This window comes from Tursiops truncatus, chromosome 12 (assembly GCF_011762595.2).
Source record: "Tursiops truncatus isolate mTurTru1 chromosome 12, mTurTru1.mat.Y, whole genome shotgun sequence".
NCBI classification, from domain to species: domain Eukaryota; kingdom Metazoa; phylum Chordata; class Mammalia; order Artiodactyla; family Delphinidae; genus Tursiops; species Tursiops truncatus.
Window position 1 is genome coordinate 22,145,486 of NC_047045.1, and position 24,079 is coordinate 22,169,564.

The window sequence follows — 24,079 nt, forward strand, 5'->3', positions numbered from 1 at the left end:
TTTAAAATCAGAGCCTGGGCTTAACATCAGGCAAAAAGCCGGCTGCTGTCTAATGCGTCTTCCCTGCGAGTGCCTCAGGAAATAAAGCAGTGAGTCACCAAAGATTTGTCCTTCAAGGAGTCCTATCGCGGCGGCCCTGCTCGCACGTTTCATTTCACGGGGGCCAGAGATGCCTTCCCCGCGGGCTGGGTCTGGAGGGTGTCGTAGGAGCTCCGTACCCAGGACCTATTAGGCGGAGGGAGTGACTCAGAAAGCCTTGGGGTGGAGAAGCAGGTGCCCCCATGCCCACGGATGCCAAAAGTACGGCCTAGAGTTCACGCACAGTCAGTCCTCACGCCCTCATCCTTCTCAGGGCAAAGTCTATCCTCTCCCTCTGCTCCACACTCCTCTCAGTTACGCTTCCTAACTTTGCTCTTCAAACACGTCAGCACCTGTTCCCTGGAAATCAGCACATGTTCACTGAGGCCAGGGGCCCTGCCACAGTGACTTCGTCCCCGTTTGTAATAGGTCCCAAGGCTCATAGGCCAGGGCAAGACCTCACCCAGGAGTGTATCTTTTAGGAATTGTGTATGACAACTAGTAAGAGCAAAGACGAGAAGTTTATTTTTCTCTCACGTTAAAATTCACAGATGGCAGTCCAGGGCTGGCATGGCAATGTGCATCAGAAACCAAGGCTCCTTCCATCTCTTGCTTCTGTATCTTTTTTAAAAATTAAACTATAGGTTGATTTACAATATGGTGTTAGTTTCAGGTGTACAGCTTCAGATTCTTTTCCATTATAGGATATTACAAAATATTGAATATAGTTCCCTGTGCCATAAGTAAATCCTTGGTGTCTATTTTATATATAGTCGTGTGTATCCATTACTCCCATACTCCTAATTTATCCCTCCCCCTCCCCTTTCCCCCTTGGTAACCATAAATTTGTTTTCTGTGTCTGTGAGTCTGTTTAGTAAACAAGTTGATCTGTGTTATTTTTTTAGATTCCACATGGAAGTGATATCATATGATGTTTGTCTTTCTCTGCCTGACTTACTTCACTCAGTATGATCATCTCTAGGTCCATCCATGTTGCTGTAAATGCATGGTTCTGTATCTTTAGCCGCTGGCTTTCATCCTGAAGGTCACCTCATGAGCAGAGATTGATGCTGGAACACCAACTATCACATCTGGATTCCAGGTAGGAGGCAGAAGAAAGAGGGAAGGGATATTTTTTAAAAAAAAGGCACTTCACAATTGCCTATTTTGTAAGTTTTCTCAGAAGTCCCACCCAATAACATCTCTGTATATCTCACTGGCTAAAACCTAGTCACGTGGCCACACCTAGATACACAGGAAGCTGGGAAACGCGGTCTATTAGCTGAGCACATTGCCACCTCCCGCAATCAATAGGGCTGGGCTGCCTCTACAATGGAAGAAGAGGAGAAGGGATTGGGGCTGGTGTTAGCAGCCTCTGCCACCATAGGCTGCATCTCGGTTTTGCTTTACCGTTTGACAGGTCTTCCTGTGAGGTTCTGTGGTTGAGACGGTAACACCCAGACTGGGTAACCAGACAGCCTGGGGGGATTCCGTCTAAGCAGCATCTCAAAGGCAGTTGTGATGACGCCAGCTGGGACGGAAATCTAGTGACCATCACAGGACCTAGTCCTGATGGCAGATGTTAATAGTGGCTTGGATGCAGACTTCCAGAAGGCAGGATCTTTGCCCCACTGACGAGGGACACATATAAAAAACCCGAGCAAATGTGACAGCATCTATTCGAGCACAGAGGGGAGAGTGTCCAGGGCAGCAAGGGGACACATAGAGCAAGTTGCCCTGGATTCTGAGCCTGGGGTTTTTTCCTGGTCCCTATACCCTCCTGAGCACAGCCTTGACATCTGTTGGTGTTTAAACACATATAGGTGCCAAAATAATACATAAATAACATTTTTTGCACAAACTTTGTGTTTGGCGAACACACGCTAATTGGTCAAAATTAGGCATAAGCGCCAAGCACTTCCCTGGTGGCGCAGTGGTTAAGAATCTGCCTACCAATGCAGGGGACACGGGTTCGAGCCCTGGGCTGGGAAGATCCCACATGCCGTGGAGCAACTAAGCCCGTGCGCCACAACTACTGAGCTTGCACTCTAGAGCCCTCGAGCCACAACTACTGAGCCCGCGTGCCACAACTACTGAAGCGGGAATGCCCAGGGCCAGTGCTCTGCAACAAGAGAAGCCACAGCAATGAGAAGCCTGCGCACCGCAACGAAGAGTAGCCTCGGCTCGCCGTAACTAGAGAAAGCCCCCTCGCGGCAACGAAGACCCAACACAGCCAAAAGTAAATAAATAAATTTATTTTAAAAAATTAGGCATCAAGTCCCACACATTGGTCTTCAATAACGTCCACGAGAGCAGCAGCTGGAAGAAGCAAGTTAAAGATGCTACAGCACCTGAAAGGGATCTTCCACTTCTCACACACATATTTTTTGAGCACGACTGTGTTTGTTTGAACTGCTCTCACAACGTTCTTCCAGAAATTGGGTAAATTTGATGGCCCAAAGGGAAGAGAGGCGGGAGAGAGTCCTTCAGCCCTGAGTTCCAAGCTAAACCAGGGACGCTGCATGTTTATTTGCAGAGCAATGCTCAGAAAGGGTGCCTGTTCGGTCTTTTGTTTTTTGCTTTCTATTTTGAAATAATGTTAGACTCACAAGAAGTTGCAAAAATAGTAGAGAGTTCGTTGGTACCCTTCACCCAGGTTCCTCAAATTATAACATCTTACACAACCAGAGCTCGTTATTTTTTTTACTATTTATTTATTTATTCGGCGGCACCGGTCCCAGTTGCAGCACGCGGGATATTTAGTGGCGGCATGCAGAAGCTTTAGTTGCGGCACGTGGGATCTAGTTCCCTGACCAGGGATCGAACCCAGGCCCCCTGCATTGGGAGCTCGGAGCCTTAGCCACTGGACCACCAGGGAAGTCACCAGAGCACATTTTTAAAACCAGGAAAAGGATATTAGTACAATATTATTAACTAAAACTACAGACCGTATTCAGATTTCACCAAGTTAGCACATGGATATACTCATGTAAACGCTATCCTATTCAGGGTACGGAGGTGTTCTGTCCCCAGAGTGAAAACCCTTTGCCTATCCTTTTAGGGCCCTCCCCCTGGCACTCACTGATCTGTTCTCCATTACTATAATTTTGTAATTTTAAAAATGTAATACAAACTAAGTCATATAATTTGTAAACACTTTAGGGTTCTTTTTTCACTGAGGATAATGCCCTCAAGATCCAGCCAAGCGGTTGTATGTATCAATAGTTTCATCCCTTTTTTTTTACTGCTAAGTAGACCCATGGCACGAATGTACCACAGTTTGTTTAATCATTTACCATTAAAGAACGTCTGTTTCCAGTTTTTGTCTGTTACAAACAAGGTTGCTATAAATATTCGTGTACTACTATAAACATTTGTGCATAGGTGTTTGTGTTTGATGAGCTTTCATTTATCTAGGATAAATACCCAGGAGTGTGATTGCTGGGTCACGTGGTAAGTATATGTTTAACTGCACAAGAAAATGGTTTTCCAGAGTGGCCTCACCATTTTATATCCCACTAAGCAGCGTGTGAGAGTTTCAGTTGATTCCCATCCTTTCCAACAATTGGTATTGTCAATATTTTTAATTTTAGCCATTCTACTTCGTGTATAATAGTATCTCCTCATGGTTTAATTTGTAATTCTCTAATGGCTAACAACGGTGAACTTCTTTACGTATGCCTATTTGCCATTCACATGTTCTATCTGGAGAAATGGCATTCAAGTCTTCTGCCCACTTTCTAATTACAGACAGTCCCTGACTCAGGATGGCTCAACCTAAGATTTTTTGAGTTTACGACGGGGTGAAAGTGACACATGTTCAGTGGGAATTGTACGCACGAGTTTGAATTTTGGTCTTTTCCCAGGCTAGGGACAGGCAGTACGACGCTGTCTGTCACAAAGCCCCGTGGTGGGACCAGGTAAGAATGGCGGGATTGGAGATACACAAACCGTAGCCAGTCTTCAATTCACAGATCACTCCGTTTCTTACACACAATTAACACGCAGCACAGGTTAGTCAAAGTAGAGAAAATAGAAAGGGGTAATGCACCGACCGCTCCAAGGAGAAGTCCCGAAAGGAGGCATCTCAGCACAGGCAGCGGTCTCTGGTCCTTCCCTCGGCTCCAACAGGAACTCGGGCAGGTCCATCTGGAACAGCTCTCAGCAGCGTGGAGTCGGGTCCTCCCGTGAAGAGCTCAACTCCGTGGACTCTTTTTAAGGAGTCTGCCAGTACGGTGTAAGGTTACACCCCTGGGGTCTTGCCTCTCTAAGTCACTCCTTCCTTTCCTCTGACTTATGTTGCCAAACAAATATCTTATGTAAAGTAACACTCTTCATTTATCCCTCTGAGACACTCGCGGTCCTACACTGGACGTTTCAAAACAACTAATGTGGAAGTTTACCTTGACCGCTGTGACTCTTTTGAACCACATAACATAGCTTAAAATAGCTTAACTCCTAAAAGTTTCACGCAGGATGAATAGGAATCCTAACACGAACGGAATCGCATGATAACATATACTGTCTCCTGATGCTGGACAGAGGCAGCCACTCCCTGTCAGCCACACGATCACCAGGGTAAACACTCCATACACTTAACAACCATTCCGTACCCACACAACCATTGTTTTTTCACTTTTGGGACATTACTCAATAAGTTACATGAGATAGTCAACACTTTATTGTAAAATAGGCTTTGCATTAGATGATTTTGCCCAACTGGAGGCTAAGGTAAGTGTTCTGAGCACATTTAAGGTAGTTGAGGCTAAGCGATGACGTTAAGTGGGTTAGGTGTATTAAATGCATTTTTGTCTTAACGGTATTTTCAACTTGTGATGGGTTTATCTGGATGTAACCCAATCATAAGTTGAGGAAGATCTGTACCTTGTTTTACTGTCAAGGTTAACAAGTTCTTGATATATTCTGAACTGTAAGTTCTTTGTCAGATATATGATTCTGCAAATATATGCCCACTTACACCACTTTTATTCAACATAGTACTAGAAGTCCTAGCCAGACATTAGGCAATAAAAAGAAATAAAAGTCATCTAAACTGGAACGTAGAAAGTAAAATTATCTCTGTTTGCAGATAATATGATTTTTATGTAGAAAACCCTATAAAGATTCCACACACACACACACACACACACTGTTAGAACGAATAAATGAATTCATCAAAGTAGCAGGATGCAAAGGCAACACACAAAAATCAGTCGCATTTGTATATGCAAACAACGAACAAGCTGAAAAGGCAGCGAGCAAAACCAAATAACAAGAGCAGAGAAAGTTACAGGAGGAAGCGATTCCCTGCAGATTTGTAGGGAGGAGACTGGCTTGAACCACTCAGCCCAGGAGCTCATCATCACCGCAAAGCCGGCTCTCCGGGGAGGCTGGGTAAAGACGCCCAGCCTTTCAGAGACCAGCCCTTCTGACAAAGCACAGCCGCCTTCCCGAGCAGCCAGGCAAACTCTGCAGAGAAAACGCAGGGCAGCCGCTGAGCAGCCTGAATTGCCATCCAAAGGAGAGGTGGTTTCTCTCCTTCTCTTTCTGCCTGAGCAAGTGGACCCGCATTCCCACTGTTTATGTGTCTTAAAAGCCAACATGTTCAGTGTGTTTTGGGTGTGGAAAATGATCAGCCCACAGCTGGCACGTTGAGATTATGTCTTAGGCGAGGCATTTCCTTCGAGACCGAACCGTTTGTACAGTTTTGTTATTTCAGACCACACGCTGTCTGGCTGCTGAGCAACAGAACAGGAGTAAACGGACCAACATTCTCAGGAACGTGAGAACCAGTTTCGGCGCCTGGTGAGAGCGAAAGCTGGATCTGGGCGGGTGCCAGGCAGAGCACACCCGCCTGCTTCACCCTTCCCCAGGCTCCATCCACGTCTGTGTGGCCCCGGGCAGGGGTGAAGCTTGGGGTGATTGCGTGTCACACACGTGCCCCTTCATCCCCTGCCTGCTTCCCAAAAGGGCTTCCTGCTCCTGCCACAGACAGCAAAACCTGCTTGGAGTAGAAGGGCAGAAAATGGCCTTTTCCTGAGCCAAACCCCAAAGGAACCCAAACTCCGTGTAAAATATGTGGGCGCACTTCCTGTTTTAGTTACCTTAGGAGGGGTTCACGATCCTCTCACACACTCCTGATGCCTCTCCCCTTCCCGTCGTCAATTTCATGGCCTTAGCATGTTTTTCTGAGGGTTAGGCAGTAAGCGTAAAAGTACAGACACACTCATCGGTGAAAGAAATGTAGTTGGCCTACATAAGCTGCAAAATGAACTTCTTGTGTGATGTTTGGTGATTATATCCCTACAGGTGAAGGCTTGAACTCAGGGTACTGGAGAAGTTTTACTCAAAAACGAAGTAATAGATAGATGTGTGAGTGGGTGGGTGGGTGGATGGATGGAGGGATGGATGGGTAGATGGATGGATGGATAGCTGGGTGGGTGGGTGGATGGATGGATGAATGGATGAAAGGATGGATAGATGGTGGGTGGGTGAATGGATGAAAGGATGGAGAGATGGTGGGTGGGTGGATGGATGGATGGATGAATGGATGAAAGGATGGATAGATGGTGGGTGCGTGGGTGAGTGGATGGATGGATGAGTGGATAGATGGGTGGGTGGATGGGTAGTTGGATGGGTGGGTGAGTGGATGGGTGGATGGGTGGGTGAGGTAAAAAGAGAACCACAGCAGGCTCAATGGCCCCCTGAAGCCCCTGCCCAGTGAGCGGTGGGGGGAACCTACTAGCCTTCCTGTCTTTAGTGTCCTGTAGGAAAGTCTAGTTCCTCCCTGGCCCTGGCCCTGATGACCAATGCACAAGTGACAACCACGACTTGGAGCACCCTTGACCACACTGTGACATCTGTGTCTCTACCTTAGCAAGAACATGGTCTCTCTCAAGAAAGAAAGATAGTAATAGGAAAAGGACCTCAGCTGAATAAAGACACAGAGCTATTCAGTTTCAAGGCCAAAATCAACCAACTATCACTGCCCTATTCTTATTTTTAAAGTGATTTGTCAGAATAAAAAAAAAATCTGTTTACTGGCCCTGAAGCATCTCTTCCAATCCCAGCAGGGACAGAACTCGGGTGTTAGAACAGCGTGCCAGGCCGAGCCCCTTCCCAGCCACTGGGCAGCATCCCTGCTCACTTCTCAGACCCTGGATCCTGCTGGGCTTGCCAGTGCGTGGGAGCCGAGCTGGGGTCTGGGACCTGCTTCCAGGCCACCAACCTGAGGTCTGGGGCATCAGCCAGCAGGACCCCTGATGCAAACGGAGCCGTGTAGGAAAGAACTGGACGGCAGGGACTCTGGACAGGGCCCACTCTCCTCTCCCCAGCTCACCAGGGAGCTCTTCGGGCTTCAGATCAGCTCTTCCCCCAGACTTCTTCCAGGTTCTGAGCTGGCAGGTAAGGTGGGCTCGTGTCCCCTGGGGGCTGACCACTGAGTCCCATGGGGCCTTCTTGGGAGGAGCTCCCACACGTTTCCTTTTCCTTCCTCTTTTCATTAGTTCTCCAACCTTATACTCTGTCTTATGCTCTGGTCCTAATTGCTTCCCTCTTTCCAGCATCTGCTGGATGGTAAGCGCGGGGCTAATCTTCCCTATTAATCTGCCCCTGGCTGCCCCTCCACACTCCCAGCCCCTCGGGGGGTCTGCTGGACCCAGCATCCTCCCCTGCGAAGAAGTGATTGGTCCAGATGCTGTCTGAGCTTCCCCCCAGCCCTGGCATTTCCTTTTAAAGGGTGGGTGGTATGTTCTTCCTCAGACCCTCAGAGCCAAGAGCCTGCTCTTCACGCCTTCTGGGCACCGTGGGAGACCCTGGACTGAAAGCAAAACAATCCACTGGGCCGCAGCTCTGCCTGCACCGTCCAGTTCCACCCACGGGAGCCACCAGGCACACGCGGCTCTGGACATTCCCATTGAAAGTAATTAAACTTAACAAAACTTTCAATTCTGCAGTTCAAAGAATCTGAAAAAGAATATACATATAGGGCTTCCCTGGTGGCGCAGTGGTTGAGAGTCCGCCTGCCGATGCAGGGGACATGGGTTCGTGCCCCGGTCCGGGAAGATCCCACATGCCGCGGAGCGGCTGGGCCTGTGAGCCATGGCTGCTGAGCCTGCGCGTCCGGAGCCTGTGCTCCGCGGCGGGAGAGGCCACAACAGTGAGAGGCCCACGTACCGCAAAAAAAAAAAAAAAAAAAAAAATATATATATATATAAAACGGAATCACTTTGCTGTACACCTAAAACATTGCAAATCAACTATACTTCAATAAAAAAATTTGGAACAAGAATTTTTTTAATTCAGTATTTTAGTCATGATGCCCTCTTGTCAGCTACCCAGTAGCTACCTGTGGCTGGTGGCTACTTTATGGGACGGTGCAGTAAAGCGTTTCTGTCGTCAAGGAAGTTTCCCCCAGATAGTCCTGGAGGCAGGCATGCGGTCTGCGGAGGCCAGGCCAGAAGCTGAATTGTCCTAGGACCTACCTCTACTGCACTGTATTCCTTAGAAGTTAGTTACTCAAGCAAGTCCGTATTCAAGATGGAATAGTGTTAAAGAATTGGTGGGCATTTAAAAAAATCTGTACAGAAGGTAATTCAAAATCGGACACCTTCCACTCCCGTGGCCATCTTGATCTGCATCCTCCACACACTCTTGGGTCCCCAAGGCAGAGATGAGAGCATCTGTCCAGACTCTTCCCTCCTCACCCTGCACCCATTTGGCACCAGGCCCTGTTGACTCTGCCTCGCAAATTACTCTCACGTTCCTCTCTCTCTATCCCTCCTGCCACTGCCATGGATGGACCTCCATCGTGCCCTCTGGGTCAACTGCCAACCCTCTTCCTCCTTCCCCGGGGTACTAGGACCACCACTGGAATGCACCTCAGACCGTACCAGGGCCCTTCACTTTCCTGAGTAGGAACCTGAGTACCAGAGAGGTAAAGGGCCTTGCCCAAAGTCACACAGCTGCCTGGAAGCAGAGGCAGGCAAGAACTCAGTGCTGCTGGCCGCTGGGGCTGGGCATCTTCCATTACCTCACTGCCTTGAGGGTAGGTCTTTGGATGTTCTTGAAAGGCATTCTCCCACCAGAGGCCTGGGACAGTCTCTCTGCCTTTTTATTCCAAGCCCAAAATATGGTCTCCGTTGCTGGATTTTGCAAACAAATTATTGCTAGAGAAATAAATGGCCACTTTTATTATTTTCTTTATTCCAAGTTACCACTTAAATAGGCATTGCCAGATTTCTGGGTGTCATCATCTCATGAAGGAACTATTCTTGATCTTAAGGAACTTCCGTTCTAAAATTATACAAGACACAGACAGAGAAGATAGACACACACAGAGAGACACTAGGCTTTGCTTTTTTTGGTAAGGGCTGGGGGAAGCGCAGGGAAGGGAGAGAAAATAGAAAAGGATAGAGAAAGATCAGCACTGTTTGGTGGATGAAAATAGCAGGAGAGACGGCAGAGAACTTGATGGGTTCTGTCCCCAAGAAGAAGGGATTTCGGAGCTGCGCAACTATTTATTTATTTTTGCATGTGGAATCAGCTATTTTATGCAACTGATAAAATCAAGGACAATTAGACCAAATTGAGCTTTAATTTTGGATTGAAAGTGTGATTCTTCCACCAAGAACTCCCTCCCACGACATCTGAAATTACTAACTGCGGAAGGCACCCAGAGCCGTCAGCCTAGACCAGTGCGGGCTTAATGTCTGTCAAAAACGTAGACGCTAAAACCCACATGCTCCTGCAGGGGCATTAGAAAGTCTAGACGGGGTGCGGATTACGGCCACACCTCAGGCAGCATTATTTAAAGCACTTGCTTGTTTACAGTTGATTTAACTTTGGAACCGAAGAAGGAAAAGTGACCCCAGAACCCCTGGAGGATCTGGGCTGCTGGCTGTGGGTTTGGGAGGAATAGCGGGTAGGGATGTTGGTGGGACACACTCCGATCAAAAGCAAGATTTCCCTCATAATTTCATTCTCCAAAATGTGCTGAGCTTCCCCTAACCTTGAAAATAAAACAAAACAAACAAACAAACAAAAAAACCCACGCTATCACCTCTTTTCTCTTCCCTACATCTCCCTTCCTTTGCTACCCTGGTCCATAGAAGCGTAACATCCAAGTTAAAAGTTCAGAGTCTTTCTTTGAGGTCAGACAGTCCTGGGCTGACATCCCTCCTCACCTATCAAGGAAGATCTCTCTGAGCCTCGGGCCATAGCTGCTGAGTACCAGATGGTGATGGTGTCTTGTCCACAGGGTGTGGACAGGATAATGAGATGATGTGTGTAAGGCATTTGACTGGCACAAAGTCGGGGTTCACAAACCATTCGCCATCATTATAGTTATTCCTGTGGTCACACGGCCTCTAGGCCCCTTTCTCCTGGGCCTGTTAACTGATGCTGACGATTTCCCCCGTCTTGGCCGGATTGCCCTTCGGAAGCCTCGGTCCCTGTCGGAAAGCTGAGAGGCAGGTCCGGGACGCGTGTTCCCTCTGGGAGGAGTTGGGGACCCCACCCGTGCCCCGCGTGGGCCCTCTCAGCCGGACGGAGGAGAGGACAAAGCTTTCCCCGAGTGCCGCAGGCAGGGCTGGGGCAGACAGAGCTCATCGCCGGCGTGTCCCCCAGGCCGGACACGACGACGGGTGAGATGGAAGGCTTGCGGGGTCCCCGGAAGGGCTCGGGGAGCATCAGGGGCCCGTGTCATGTGAGACCCCTGAGCAGGGGACGCGCAGCCAGGCCTTCAGAGTCTGCTTTCAGCTGGTGTCCGGGCTTAAAAATGGTGACGAAGCCCAATTTCAACTTTCCCTCCACCCTCTCTGAGATGCCTCTGACCCTCCCTCCATCAGTCGACCCTGGGTTTGTCTCTTTCCTGCAGGGGAGGGAGGGCCTGGTTGTCGAGAAGGCTCTTGGTGAGATCAGGGGCCTGGTTGTCGAGTGGACTGGACAGAGGGAGGGAGGGAAAGGAAGACGTGGGAGGGTTTGCTCTCAGCCTTTAGATGGTTCCTCGAGTGGTTGTGTTCATTTGTGCGACTGGGATCGGGCACAGCTCCTGCCCCGAGGGGCTCCTGAGGGAGGGGAGAAGGGGGCTCTAGACAACGAGAGACATGAGCACAGGGCGTGCTGGGAGCCCACGGGAGGAGGGGTCAGTAAAGGCCTCGGGAGAAGGAAAGGTCTGAATTAGGATGTCAAGGGTGATGAGCAGGGGTTACGGGGTCACCCAGGTTGCGGAGGGTAGGGCAGTTGGGCGTGGTGTGTGTGTGTGTGTGTGTGTGTGTGTGTGTGTGTGTGTGTGTGTACTGCAGGGCTACAATTCATTTGCGGGTGCGGGGAGGATGTTAGGAAGTGGAGAGGTTGGCAGGGGCCACATCACAGAGGCCCTGAAGGCCCATGTCACAGAATGGGGGTTTTCCCAGGGAGACGATGGGAAGCCCCAGAAGACGCTGAGACCGGTGAGTGCCACAGCAGGACTGCATTTCAGAGCCGCCCATGCTGACTCTGCCCCAGGATGCGTTCTTGGGCCTTGACGGTCACACACCCGGCTGCCACATTTCTGCTTTGCAGAACTGAGGAGACTCAAGGCAACATTTTTTGTTGTTGTTCATGCCATTGCTTAGCAATGGAAGCAAAACAGACTCACCTTCCATGTGATCAGGGGCCCTTTAAAATGTGTTTTTATTTTTTATCAAAGTAGTGCATGTACATAGGTTAGGAAAGCCAGACATGGACACAAGGTGTGTGATAGAAAACAGTTGTCCCTGCCCCCTCTGCCTCCCTCCCAATTCTCATTCCTCAGATACCACAACTTCCTTCTTCTGCTCTTTACCTCTGCATCTGCAGATGGCATAGGTAGAATGCTTTTTCTTTTTTTTCTGTTTTAGATTCATTGTGGAAGGCTGGGCCATTGAGATAGGCTGGGACCTGGGACCTGGGACCTGGGACCCTTTGCTGCAGTGTTTATACAAAGAAACTACAAGAGACTAAAAATAACTGCTTGCATGCGCATGCACAGTTGGGACAAATTATGGACAACAAGATACAAAGAGACCAAAAAAACCCAACTGCTACTTCTGAAGAGCTGGGAGCAAAAGCAGGGGGTCCGGAGCAAAAGCAGGACACTGTGCATGCCCCCCGCACATAACACCACCTAAGGGGTGGGCAAACCACCTAAGCACCCCTCTGGCCTGATCCCTGGACACACCCCTGCCCTCACCCCATATAAGGAAACAGCTCACGCCCCTGCTGCAGCAGGAACCCCAGTAAAGCCTTGCCTGAATGTCTTGTCTGGCCTCTTATCAATTTCTGTTGATTAAGAACCCTGGTCGGTAACACCATCCCTCCCATTTACATACTCTTGCCTCCTCTCCATGTCCTCATTTCCTCAATACAGCGACGTCACACTTTTAGCTAAACCAGGGGCTAGCATAGTGTTTCCAGCACAGCCGAGCCACCTGGTAAACTAGAGCAACGTTTTCTTTTGTTTTGCTTTTTGGTTTCCTGGAGTTAGTCATTGCCCGTTTGTTTGGTTTTCCCAAACAAACTGATTCACCCCCAGCCCCTTCAGCTGAACCCCAACCTCCTTTCATACCTTGGAGCAAAGCAAGCCTTCTGCAGGATCCTTTCTGCTGAGCCTTTCCTCCTGGACCTTTCCTCTCCTGCTCAGGTGGGAGACACTTCTCTCCAGGCGGCTGCCTAGCTGGCACACGGGGGCTTCTTCTCACTCTCAGCCTGAAAAATCCCTTGGCCTTCAGAGCACCTGGGGACCATTTGGGGACGCTTCCTCAGGTAGAAGAAGCTATACAAAACTTTTCTAAAAACTAGGATAATTTTGGATTCCCCCTTTAAGTACACTGGAAATGACTCTTAACCACACACAGGCCTTGGCTTTCTGAGGGTGCAAAATCGAATCCCCTCTTTGGTTTTAAATGCACTAAAGCCCTTGCTCTGCCGGTCTGATTCCTACAAGGGCATGCAAGACACACAGCTGGTAATTTTTCCAGGTGCACACACAGTAATTAAACTGAATGCTATCATAGCCTTTCTAGGTAAAAAGGCCTCCTGGGCTTGTTTTAATGAATACATAAAGCTCATCTGTAATTAGTACCTTTAGTTATTAATATGCAAAGGAGGCCTGCTGGTATCTGTAATTAGCACCAAATTCTCGATGGTTAAGGATGCTGCCAAAATAGGAAAGTCTGTAATCTTCAAAGTCTCCAGCCACTTGAGGACCTCCCAGACCTCACCTCCAGCCTAGCCTCCCCCTCTGTGCTCCCCTCCCAGGTGTCCAGCTGCCTGCCAGACCCTCCTCTCTGTATTCCAGAAGCATCTTGAACTAGTCTAACACTGGACTCAAGTTCTATTCCCTCCCTACACTTGCAGCCCCTTCTAAGAAGCCCAGTCCTGGGTCATGGCCCTTGTCTTTCCCTTGCCCTCCTTCCTCCTTCCCAGCAGGCTCACCTCCTCGGGAATAATACACCCAGGCAGTCCCCTGACCCAGAAACCCATGCCCCCTCATGACCTCTCTTGTCTCCTCTGGCCATCCCACTCATGTGGAAGGCAGCTGCCTCTTCTTCCACGCCCACCCGCCCCCCGAGTCAGGCCTCATCAGTGCTGCAGGGGTGGAAGGTTGGAGAGGGGAGTCTGCCGTGCCTTCCCACGGTCTCCCCACCTCCTTTCTCGGCAGTCCCATCCATTTCCCATGTTGCAGCTAAGCATGATTTTTCCAAAGCACCTCTTCACTTTCATCTTTCAGGTCTCAGCTTCGACACAGTGTCCCCTGGGAAGACGGCGAAGATCCCCGGCTCCCCAAGTCCGATGTTAGTGCCCTACCCACCTCCTCCCTCGGCACCCCTAACTATCGTGTGTAGCATTTAAGCACTCATATGGTGTTTGCCTGTTCATTTGTTTGCTTCCCTCCTTAAGAACAGGGATGTGTGTCGCTACCCTCATCAACTGACACACAGTAGACCATCAACAAATGCTTTCAAAAGAATGACTGAGTTAGGCTTCTCAGATTTTTTTTTTTTTTTTTTTGCGGTACGGTGAGAGGTGTGGGCCTCTCACTGTTGTGGCCTCTCCCGCTGCGGAGCACAGGCTCCGGACGCGCAGGCTCAGCGGCCATGGCTCACGGGCCCAGACGCTCCGCGGCACGTGGGATCTTCCCGGACCGGGGCACGAACCCGTGTCCCCTGCATCGGCAGGCGGACTCTCAACCACTGCGCCACCAGGGAAGCCCTCTCAGATTATTTTTTAAAGTCCTCTATCAATTCTTGTTATTTGATTAATTTGCCAGCAAACAGACTCCTACCCGCTGCGCGCAAGGGAAACCTTTGTGTTAACCTTGATTGCTTGACCTTGAGCACTGAATTAGGAAGGCCTGAGTGAGCTCTTGTACCCAGTGTTATTGTGCCCCCCCGCCCAGGTAAATGCACAGTCCGCTGTGGGAGGCTGGGTGGTACAGGGGCCAGAGCCCTGCCCCGAGTCAGGAGGGTGGGATCTTCCACTCTCTGGGCTGTGACACCTTGGACCAGCCGGCCTCCCTGGCTCGCCTGGTGGCTTTGGAGTTGCAGGCAGGGGGCCGGCCGAAGAAGCCTGAGCCTGCCTCTCCCCACTCTCCCACCCCCAGCTCCGCCACATTGTGTATGATTCTGTCGCTTCCATCACTCACATCTGCAGCAGCGGCCCCGATGCAGATTAAGTCCTTTGAAGGCAGGCTCTGAAAACACGAGGAAGATATTCTCTTTGGTAGGAACATTCGAAATAACATCTTTTCAAGTGTGTGGAAGATCAGAATATGAATAGGATGGGGGTGCGGCAAGAAGGGTTTGTGAAAGGAGGGGCTGGGTCCTGCAGCTTGCTCTATTCTGAACGGGGGAGCCGGGAAGCTTGCTTTCTTTTCTCTACAAAATGACAAAATCGCTGTGGGGACATTTACAGCCAGAATCTCTTTGACATTTTTAAATCTCCGAAATCACGAAAAAAAAAACCCAAAAAAACATCATAGCATGTGCGTTGGCAAGGGAAAGGCTTTATGTTGTGGGGTTGTCTAAAAGACACCAGCGGAGCCTGGGTATCTCTGTCAAGACTGTTCTCTGAGGATAGTTTCCTGGGCAGCATCTGCATCATGTAGAAGGTGGGGTGGTAAGGACTGAGCACTTCCTTACAAGTCACTGCAGACACGGTGGCCAGTGTGTCAGGCTCACCTCTTCCCTCTTGGGATGGATGGGAAGGGACAGCAATGGAAATCTTAAAGGTGCAGGATGACACTGAACCCAACCTTCACGGTTGGGTGTTGGAGGCCAGCTGTGGCCCCATAACTCACCCCTAAGAATCTAGGACTCCCTGACCCCTTGGGGTGGTGACTTACTGGGCAAAGCTCATGAACAAGCACTTGGCCTGGAAGGCAAAGAAACAATAACTCTGAAATCCCAGTGAGGAGGTATCTGGACACCTATAAATAAATCACCTACTTCCCCCATTCTTCGCATTACCGCCCATCAAAGTATCGGCCTCAACATCGGCTGCTCAGTTAATAGTCCTTCAGGAGCCAGTGTGATGCCAAAATCTAGCAACTCACCGGCACTTAATGACAACGTCCAGCAGAGATGCTGACCAGCCTTGCTGAATATGCTATCCTTGTATGGAAGAGGCAAAAAAGGAGGGAGAAAAAGGGCTGGGGCCCTGCACCTCCAACCTCAGAGGATGGGCCAAGGTGGGCAGGGCAGCTGGAGCCCAAAACAGACTCCTCAGGACAGCGCGACCCTGGACTGGGCCCTTCTAGGAAGCCCATATCACGGGCTGGCTCTGGGGCAGCAGTGTAAAACTGGCCATGCTATAGCTTTGTACTGACAGACACATCAGCTTCACATCCAAGAGGGGCGCTGCGTGGTGTAACCCTATGTGATGCATGTGGCTTGGTCGTTCCATTTGGAAACAGGAGACAAAGTCAGCTTTGTATCCAGGATTCCTTCTCTGTCGTCTTTACAAATGCACACAAACAGGTCTGACAACGTGCTACGTGCCCAGAATAAGGGAGTCACCGGTGCGGAACTATTTCATGGCAGTAGTCCATGGAAGGGGCAGTTCTGACTGCTGGGACTGGTGCACACAAACACCCCAACTCCAGACTTGTCCCCAGCCTGCTTCTGGTCCCAGAGCTTCTTGGATTGTAGAACTCTTTGAGAATTAATTAGGCAGGATCTCTGGACCCTCATTTCAGGAAATAATGTACAGCTACACAAATTTTGCCTATAATTTCCCTGGAAAGCAGGGATCTTTGGAGCTCATTTATAGCCTCCTGGTTAAGATCCCGGTTTAGGAGTTGACATAAAAGTCCCTCCAAGGAGAAGTTTCTTCACTGTGATGGGCTAAATATTGAGTTCTCTCTGAACACATTATGAACATATGTGTTCATATGTTCCGATCATATGAACATGATCGGTTTTTATCAAAATTCAAATTGTTGACTTCTCAGGAATGTCTCTGCCAATAAAGCAACATGTGCCTGTGGCGTGAAGGAGGAAGGCGGCCTCTGGGGCGAAGGCTGGGAGGAGCTGCTTTTCTCTAGAACACACATCACCCACAGCCCCGGTTGCCCCAAGAGATTGTCTGACTTGGAGCGCATCCCTGATATTTTCTTGGGCATCTCGTCTGCTTCTGATAATTGATCTGAGCAGCGTTCGTCGAGGGTGTGTTGAGGGACAATGTTGGGGATGGATCTTGTGCAGGTTCGTTCACCCGGGGGGTGACTTATGGCCGACTGGCTGAACTGTGATTTGGTGCAGCTGAAACAAGGCTGCAGGTGAACGGAGGCTGGCTCCTGGTTTCCATCTATTTGGTGGCCACCTTTCCTTCCCCAACACCCCAGAGGCTCTCTCCAGAGTGGTCACCAGAGCTAGAAGTTTTAGGAATCACAGTCCAATCCAAATTCTTAGCTGGGATGTTGAAGGGCTGGGTGTTGGGGAAACACGTCTCCCAGGACAGCTGAAACAGTGAGCCAGTTTGCAGGGTATGGGCTGGCTCCAGGGAGAGTTGAGAGTGGGGGGGGACCAGGCCAGCCCGACGGTGGGATGTTGGTGGTCTGCCGGGGCTGAGAGCCGGTGCGCTCTTGGCTTAGGAAGCTCTACCGGAAGGCAGTTTCTCTAATGCCCACAGCGGCACCGGAGGGGTGAGCAGGGCCCTGGAAATGGTGGGTATGATGTGGGCCCAGGGCAGAGGTGGGGGAGGCTCCTGGGAGTGGGTCGCTGCCTGACAGCTGGCCGGACTGAGGCTCCTCTGTAAGGACAGACAGGACAGGGCCCAGCCATCTGCTCAGCGCTAGTATTCGGGACAGGGTTTGCTGTAGCATCAGAACTCAGGCCTCTCGGGGGAAGGCACTGCTTCCTGCCAGGACGGACTAGGTGAGCTGGTGACAGATGTGAATCAATCCTCTTTCTGTTTACAAGTTGCCGCAAATCATTTTCCAGGGTTTTCCTACTGGGTACCTTATCTTCTCAACCGTGGGGTAAGTTCCAGGAAAAGAACTGTGTCTTTTAGTTTTTAAGGTCCACCCTTGGCTCCAAGCCTGGCCCTGAACTTGTGGAATTCAGTGTCTCCGGCCACGTGCCTTTGCTCACGCAGTCCTGAGTCCCCCTAAAACGTGTCTCTGTTCACCAGCAAAATCTGAAGTGACCAGAAGATGCCCCGCCGTGAAGACCCACGTCGAACGGTACCACAAGGCCTTGTGGAGAAAGAGAATGAGGGCTCGAGGCCCAGCTGGCCCTGCTCCAGATCACATGACCTTGGGCAAGTCACTCCATTTCTCTGAGCCCCAGTCTACTTCCCTGAGCAACGCCAGTGGCGATGACTGCTCCCAGAGCTGCTGTCAGGGCTCAGTCACAGGTGGATGCGGTTTGCTCTCACTAGAAATTTCTCACCAGTGTTTGCTCTGGCGGATGGCCTTTCTCCCAGGAAGCAGTTTCCCAAAGCCAACCAGAGACCCTCTTCAGCCTCTCTCAAACCTCCATCGCAATTTGTACCCTCATATCTCACGCTTCTTCCGCCTGGTATCATCACTCAACCATGCAATATATATTAGCTGTCTATCCTCACCCTGGCCCTCAGCCCTCACACACATTCGATGTTTATTTATTTATTTTATTTTATTGACTTCGGCTGCACCAGGTCTTAGTTGTGGCATGCAGGATCTTTTAGTTGCAGCATGCAGGCTTCTTAGTTGCTGCATGTGGGATCTAGTTCCCCGATCAGGGATTGAACCTGGGCCCCCCTGCACTGGGAGTGTGGAGTCTTACCCACTTGGACCATAAGGGAAGTCCCACACATTCACTGTTTAAATAATATTTATTATTTTCTTTATTGAGGTATAGTTGATTTACAATATTATATAAGTTTCAGGCGTACAACAGAGTGATTCACAATTTTTAAAGGATGTACTCCATTCATAGTCATTATAAAATATTGGCTATGTTCCCCATGTTGTACAATATATCTTTGTAGCTAATTTATTTTATACATAGTAGTTTGTACCTCTTAATTCCCTACCCTCCTTCTCTCTCTCCACTGGTAACCACTAGTTCTCTATATCTGTGAGTCTGTTTCTTTTTCATCACATTCACTAATTTGATTTATTTTTAAGATTTCACATATAAGTGATAACATACAGTATTTGTCTTTCTCTGCTGACTTATTTCACTTAGCATAATACCCTCCAAGTCCATCCATGTTGCTGCAAATGGCATTATTTCTTTCTTTTTTATGGCTGAGTAATATTCCATTGTATATATGTGCCACATCTTCTTTATCCATTCATCTGATGATGGACACTTAGGTTGCTTCCATGTCTTGGCTACTGTAAATAGTGCTGCTGTGAACACTGAGGTGCATGTATCTCTTCAAATTAGTTTTTTTGTTATTTCCAGATATACGCCCAGGAGTGGTATTACTGGATCATATGGTAGCTGTATTTTTAGTTTTTGTGAGGAACCTCCATACTGTTTTCCACCGTGACCGCACCAATTTACATTCCCACCAACAGTGCACGAGGTTTCCCTTTCTCCACATCCTCGCCGTACACATGCACTTTTGTAAGCTACTAAGGGCCAAGTTGACAGCTAGTTCAGATTTACACACACCAGAGCCTCCAGCGCATATGAGGATCAAAGGACCGCTGCCTGGATTGAATCATTTACTGCTATGGAATAAATATTCAAGTTCTGAAAAGGAAGTCACACCGAATCACACAGCGATGCTTCAAACCTGAAGATTTCCTCCGCAACAAAACTGTTTTTCTACCAGCAGCAAGCTTAGCCATTCATGTGAATAATTTCAAACAGCCTGAAAAATCACCACTGATTTCAAAGCACCACAGTCACACATTAAACCTCTTTTCAGAAAAAGACGAAAGAGAACTGAAAGAATAAACTTTCAGTCCAAAGGGTGGGCGTAAGGAGGTACTTATACAACAAAATTAATTTAGCCATTTGCCAATCTTTATAGTGGATGACCTGAGAAGGACATTTTGCTTCTATCCAGAATATACTGTTATGTAATAAATGAAAGCTCAGCTGTCCCCCCAAAGAAGGGGGGAGTTGATGTGTCACTGGCCACCAGAGGGACACTGTGTGACACAGGCCACAGGGCCACTTCCTCCACTGGAGGCTCTGGAACTTGGAGGCTGGTGGGGGAGACTTGAAACCGCCTGCCCGGGTCCAAGCCCACCTGGGTTTGCATGCAGTCACCCCCCCAAGGCAGATACTGTGCCTCCAACTCTGAGTCCTGAGGGTCAGGTCAGCTCCCCGTTTGACTTGTTTTGTTATTGAAATTACAGGTTTAGAAAAGGAGTGTCGGTTCCCAACTCAGAAGAAGGAATCTCCTTGGGCATCTGTGTGCTGATCTAAGCACCATTCATGATTTTTTCCAACCCAACCTTGTTTCTGTGACCTTTAGTAATCTCGTTATTCCCAGCAGAAAATGCTCAGAGCTAAAACAGTCTCGTTATAATTTAGTCTTTACACTGAAAAAAAATTTTCCCCACTGTCCTTCACCTCACAATCCCCCGAATGCCCCCCACCCCCTCCCCAAAAAAGAGACCCCGAAACTCCTATACTTGGTTTCAAGCTCCAAGCAGATCTTATTTATTTATTTATTTTTAGGACGCATCAGTTAAATCTGTTCATCTTTTTTGAGTTGAGGGACTGGAAGAAATCACACATCGTTTCTGATGTGATATACCCATGGGCGGTTTTGCATCCTACCCAAAGATAGCTCAACTTCATTTTAAGATGTTTTGCCTTCTATGGCAATCAAAATCAAACTTTTCTAAGTAGACGTGTGCTCGTGGGTTACGCAAGTGCTGTCAGCGGTGCCTGCGCTCTTTGCTTGACCTTGGATGAACATCTAAGCCTTGGAGGCGGGTGTGTGCATCAGTGCTGCCCACATGCACACGGGCGCCCCAGGTCGCTCAGGCTCCAGGATGATAAGAGGGTAAAGGGCAGTCACCTCTGGGCTACTCATGGGCTTTGTGAAAGGTCACAACGTCTGCCTAATTGGAGGCAACTTTCTTTCATGCCCATTTTTATCTCCTCGGGGAGAAATGCCAAGTGAGCTGAGAATTAAGGAAGTCAGGGGCCAGCTGAGCAGCCTCGTTAAAGACACCTCAGGGGGCCTCCCTGGTGGTGCAGTGGTTAAGAATCTTCCTGCCAATGCAGGGGACACGGGTTCGAGCCCTGGCCCGGGAAGATCCCACATGCCATGGAACAACTAAGCCCGTGCACCACAACTACTGAGCCTACGCTCTAGAGCCTGCGAGCCACAACTACTGAAGCCCATGCGCCTAGAGCCCATGCTCCACAACAAGAGAAGCCACGACAATGAGATGCCCTCGTGTCGCAATGAAGAGCAGCCCCCGCTCACCGCAACTAGAGAATCCCCACGCGCAGCAACGAAGACCCAACGCAGCCAAAAATAAAAACAAATCAATAAATTAATTTAAAAAAATGAGAGACACCTCGGATTTTGGGTCTCACTTTGCTCATCTCTAAAACGGGACCAGATGCTTTCAAAGGCAACTTCCAGCTCAAACTCAGGCTCTTGCTTTTCTTTTCTCCAGGAAGATCTCAGGAGGTGATCAGGGTCCAGGTGATCACTCCGTTCTCCCCTAATGTCATCCATCCAGCCTCCTGTATGTCATTACTTTTCTCCTGCCCCATGAACAGCATCTCTTGTTCTCACCCCGGGGCAGCGTCTTCCCTTCTGCCCACCCTTCCCTGGGTCCCATCAACAAAATATCTGGGGTAACATATTTTTAACCAGGACAAGCTTTGGGAAAACCTCTGTCACTGTTCCGAGGAAAGTCGATTCTGTTTATTTTCATAAACTGTTGTCAGTTTCCTCAAACTTTCCACTTACCTCTTCTCCTTAAACAAAATTATCTTTCTCCAACCGTAACACTTCCTATGCAACCCTTTTAAAGGAAACTATTGCATTCATTCAAATAAAATTATTCAGGACCTACTATTTGTTGGGCGCAAGAAATGCTTGTCGAGTGAATAAGTGAATGGATGAATGTACCTTGTTGGTTGCTATAGGAGATTCAGAAACAAGCCCTCTTCCCAGCCTTTAGGGGGATGGTCTGTGGTGGCAGAAAGGATTAAACACACACAAGAATAGTTGGAATACAAGCAGCGCTAACCTTTATGATATAGTAACACTGCTTGTAAATATTGAAAGCCAGTGTCAGTTGAATACAAGTTGGAAAAGAGCCACTTCCCTAACCACACCCTGTAAGCATCTTTCTCCTCCCAGCTATCCTGCCTCTTCCTCGGCACCCCCAGACCTCCCCCAAAACTAGCAACCAGAGAGGGCTAACACCTGGCTTGGCAGGGAACCTCAGGTATGCTGTTCCAGAGCTGTTCTGATTGGTCAGCACCCTTGCCTGTGAGTTACTTAATATTTGGACTATCTCTACTGTATGAGTAAAGCTCAGGTAACTGGCAAAAAGAAATAATAAAAGTAAATAAAGAAAGGAAATATGGGGAGAGTTGGTTCCATTCTCCACTAGAGTGATGGGCACCAGCCATAAGAGGACATTACATTCCCTGGTCACAGCGACCAGCTCAGGAATGGGCAAATGACCCAACCAGATGCAATGAGATGTAACAAAACTTTTGCTGGGACTGTTGGTAGAGGGATATTTACTCTTAATGATGGATGTGGACTGCGATGTGATTCTGGAGAAACCATGGGCTACCATATGAAGCCCAGTGATGCTAGGAGTTGAGCGATGGGAAAGCTCCTAGATCAAGCCATTCCTGAAGTCATGCCTGCCTTCTGCACTATTCAGTTATCTAGAGTAGGCAAGTTTGTCTTTCTGTCATTTTTTAACAAAAAAAAGTCCTGATACTGCGATGAGGCAGCAAAGGAAATACAGGAGTAAGAGAGATGGAAAACGGTGCCGTCATTCTCAGTTCCCTTCTTTCTTAGCTTTTTGGAGCCAGGTCTGCTTGATCCTGGGATCTGGTCTCCTTACTCTTTCTCATTCCCCAGGTCATCATCCCCTCCTGACTTTGTTTTTTGATTTCCTACCCAGTCAGGAGTAAAATCCCTCACATTTTCAAACTTCTGTTTTCACCTTGCCAATCTCCAACACTGGGTCATCAGAACAACACTCCCCAGCCCTTTTCTCATCATGGCAAACTCAAAACATGACACTCTTTGAAGGGTACCCTGGGGTACACTAGAGATTTAGGGTGTCTTTATGGGCCTTGGGGGGGAAAAGTCCATTATATTTTTTAATATTATGAAATTTTGATCTAAAAAAAAGTAAAATACAAAGTCCCAGGGAAGATATAGCTTTGTATGAAACTTCAAAATAAAATCTTTTCAAAATGTTAAACAAGAAATTTGAATTTTCTTCTATGGACATGACTTTTTAAATATCAGTTTAAATGCTTCAAATGCTGTCCTTGAATCCTAATCAAGACCTTTTATTTATTTATTTAGATTTTTAAAATTAATTTATTTTTTATACAGCAGGTTCTTATTAGTTATCTATCTATCTATCTATCTACCTATCTATCTATCTATCTATCTATCTATCTATATTTTTTTTTTTGGTACGCGGGCTTCTCATTGTTGTGGCCTCTCCCGTTGCGGAGCACAGGCTCCGGACGCGCAGGCTCAGCGGCCATGGCTCACGGGCCCAGCCGCTCTGCGGCATGTGGGATCTTCCCGGACCGGGGCACGAACCCGTGTCCCCTGCATCGGCAGGCAGACTCTCAACCACTGTGCCACCAGGGAAGCCCAGTTATCTATATTTTTATCTTTGTAGTGTACTTTGTAGCTTTCTTAACATTTATTAATAGTAAGCTTACTTATTTTATATTTAAAAATTTTTTTTTGAATTTTATTTATTTTTTTATACAGCAGGTTCTTATGAGTTATCCATTTTATACATATTAGTGTATATATGTCAATCCCAACCTCCCAATTCATCCCACCACCACCACTAGCCCCCCGCCACTTTCCCCCCTTGGTGTCCATACGTTTGTTCTCTACATCTGTGTCTCTACTTCTGCCCTGAAAACCAGTTCATCTGTACCATTTTTCTAGATTCCACATATATACATTAATATATGATATTTGTTTTCCTCTTTCTGACTTACTTCACTCTGTATGACAGGTCTCTAGGTCCATCCATGTCTCTACAAATGACCCAATTTTGTTCCTTTTTACAGCTGAGTAATATTCCATTGTATATATGTACCACATCTTCTTTATCCATTCATCTGTCGGTGGGTATTTAGGCTGCTTCCATGACCTGGCTATTGTAAATAGTGCTGTAATGAACAGTGGGGTGCATGTGTCTTTTTGAAGACTTTTTAATGATAATCTCTTCAAATTCTTGGTAGTCACTATCAACGAGAAACTGCACATGTTAGAAATAAAAAAATTAAAACCATTCTTTGGGAACCTTTCAGAATGTCGACAGCTGAAATTATATTTAAAG

General features: G+C 48.2%; 1 protein-coding gene across 1 annotated transcript in view; it reads right to left on the bottom strand.

Moving 5' to 3' along the window:
• Positions 1-920: 920 nt before the first annotated feature.
• The window catches only part of RNGTT (RNA guanylyltransferase and 5'-phosphatase), a 249,817-nt gene continuing 226,658 nt past the window's right edge, over positions 921-24,079 (bottom strand). Inside the window, exon 15 of the mRNA XM_019929424.3 lies at positions 921-1,169. Within this exon, the coding sequence (XP_019784983.1) occupies positions 1,164-1,169 (6 nt within the window). The 3' untranslated portion in view covers positions 921-1,163. The remainder of the gene's footprint in view (positions 1,170-24,079) is intronic.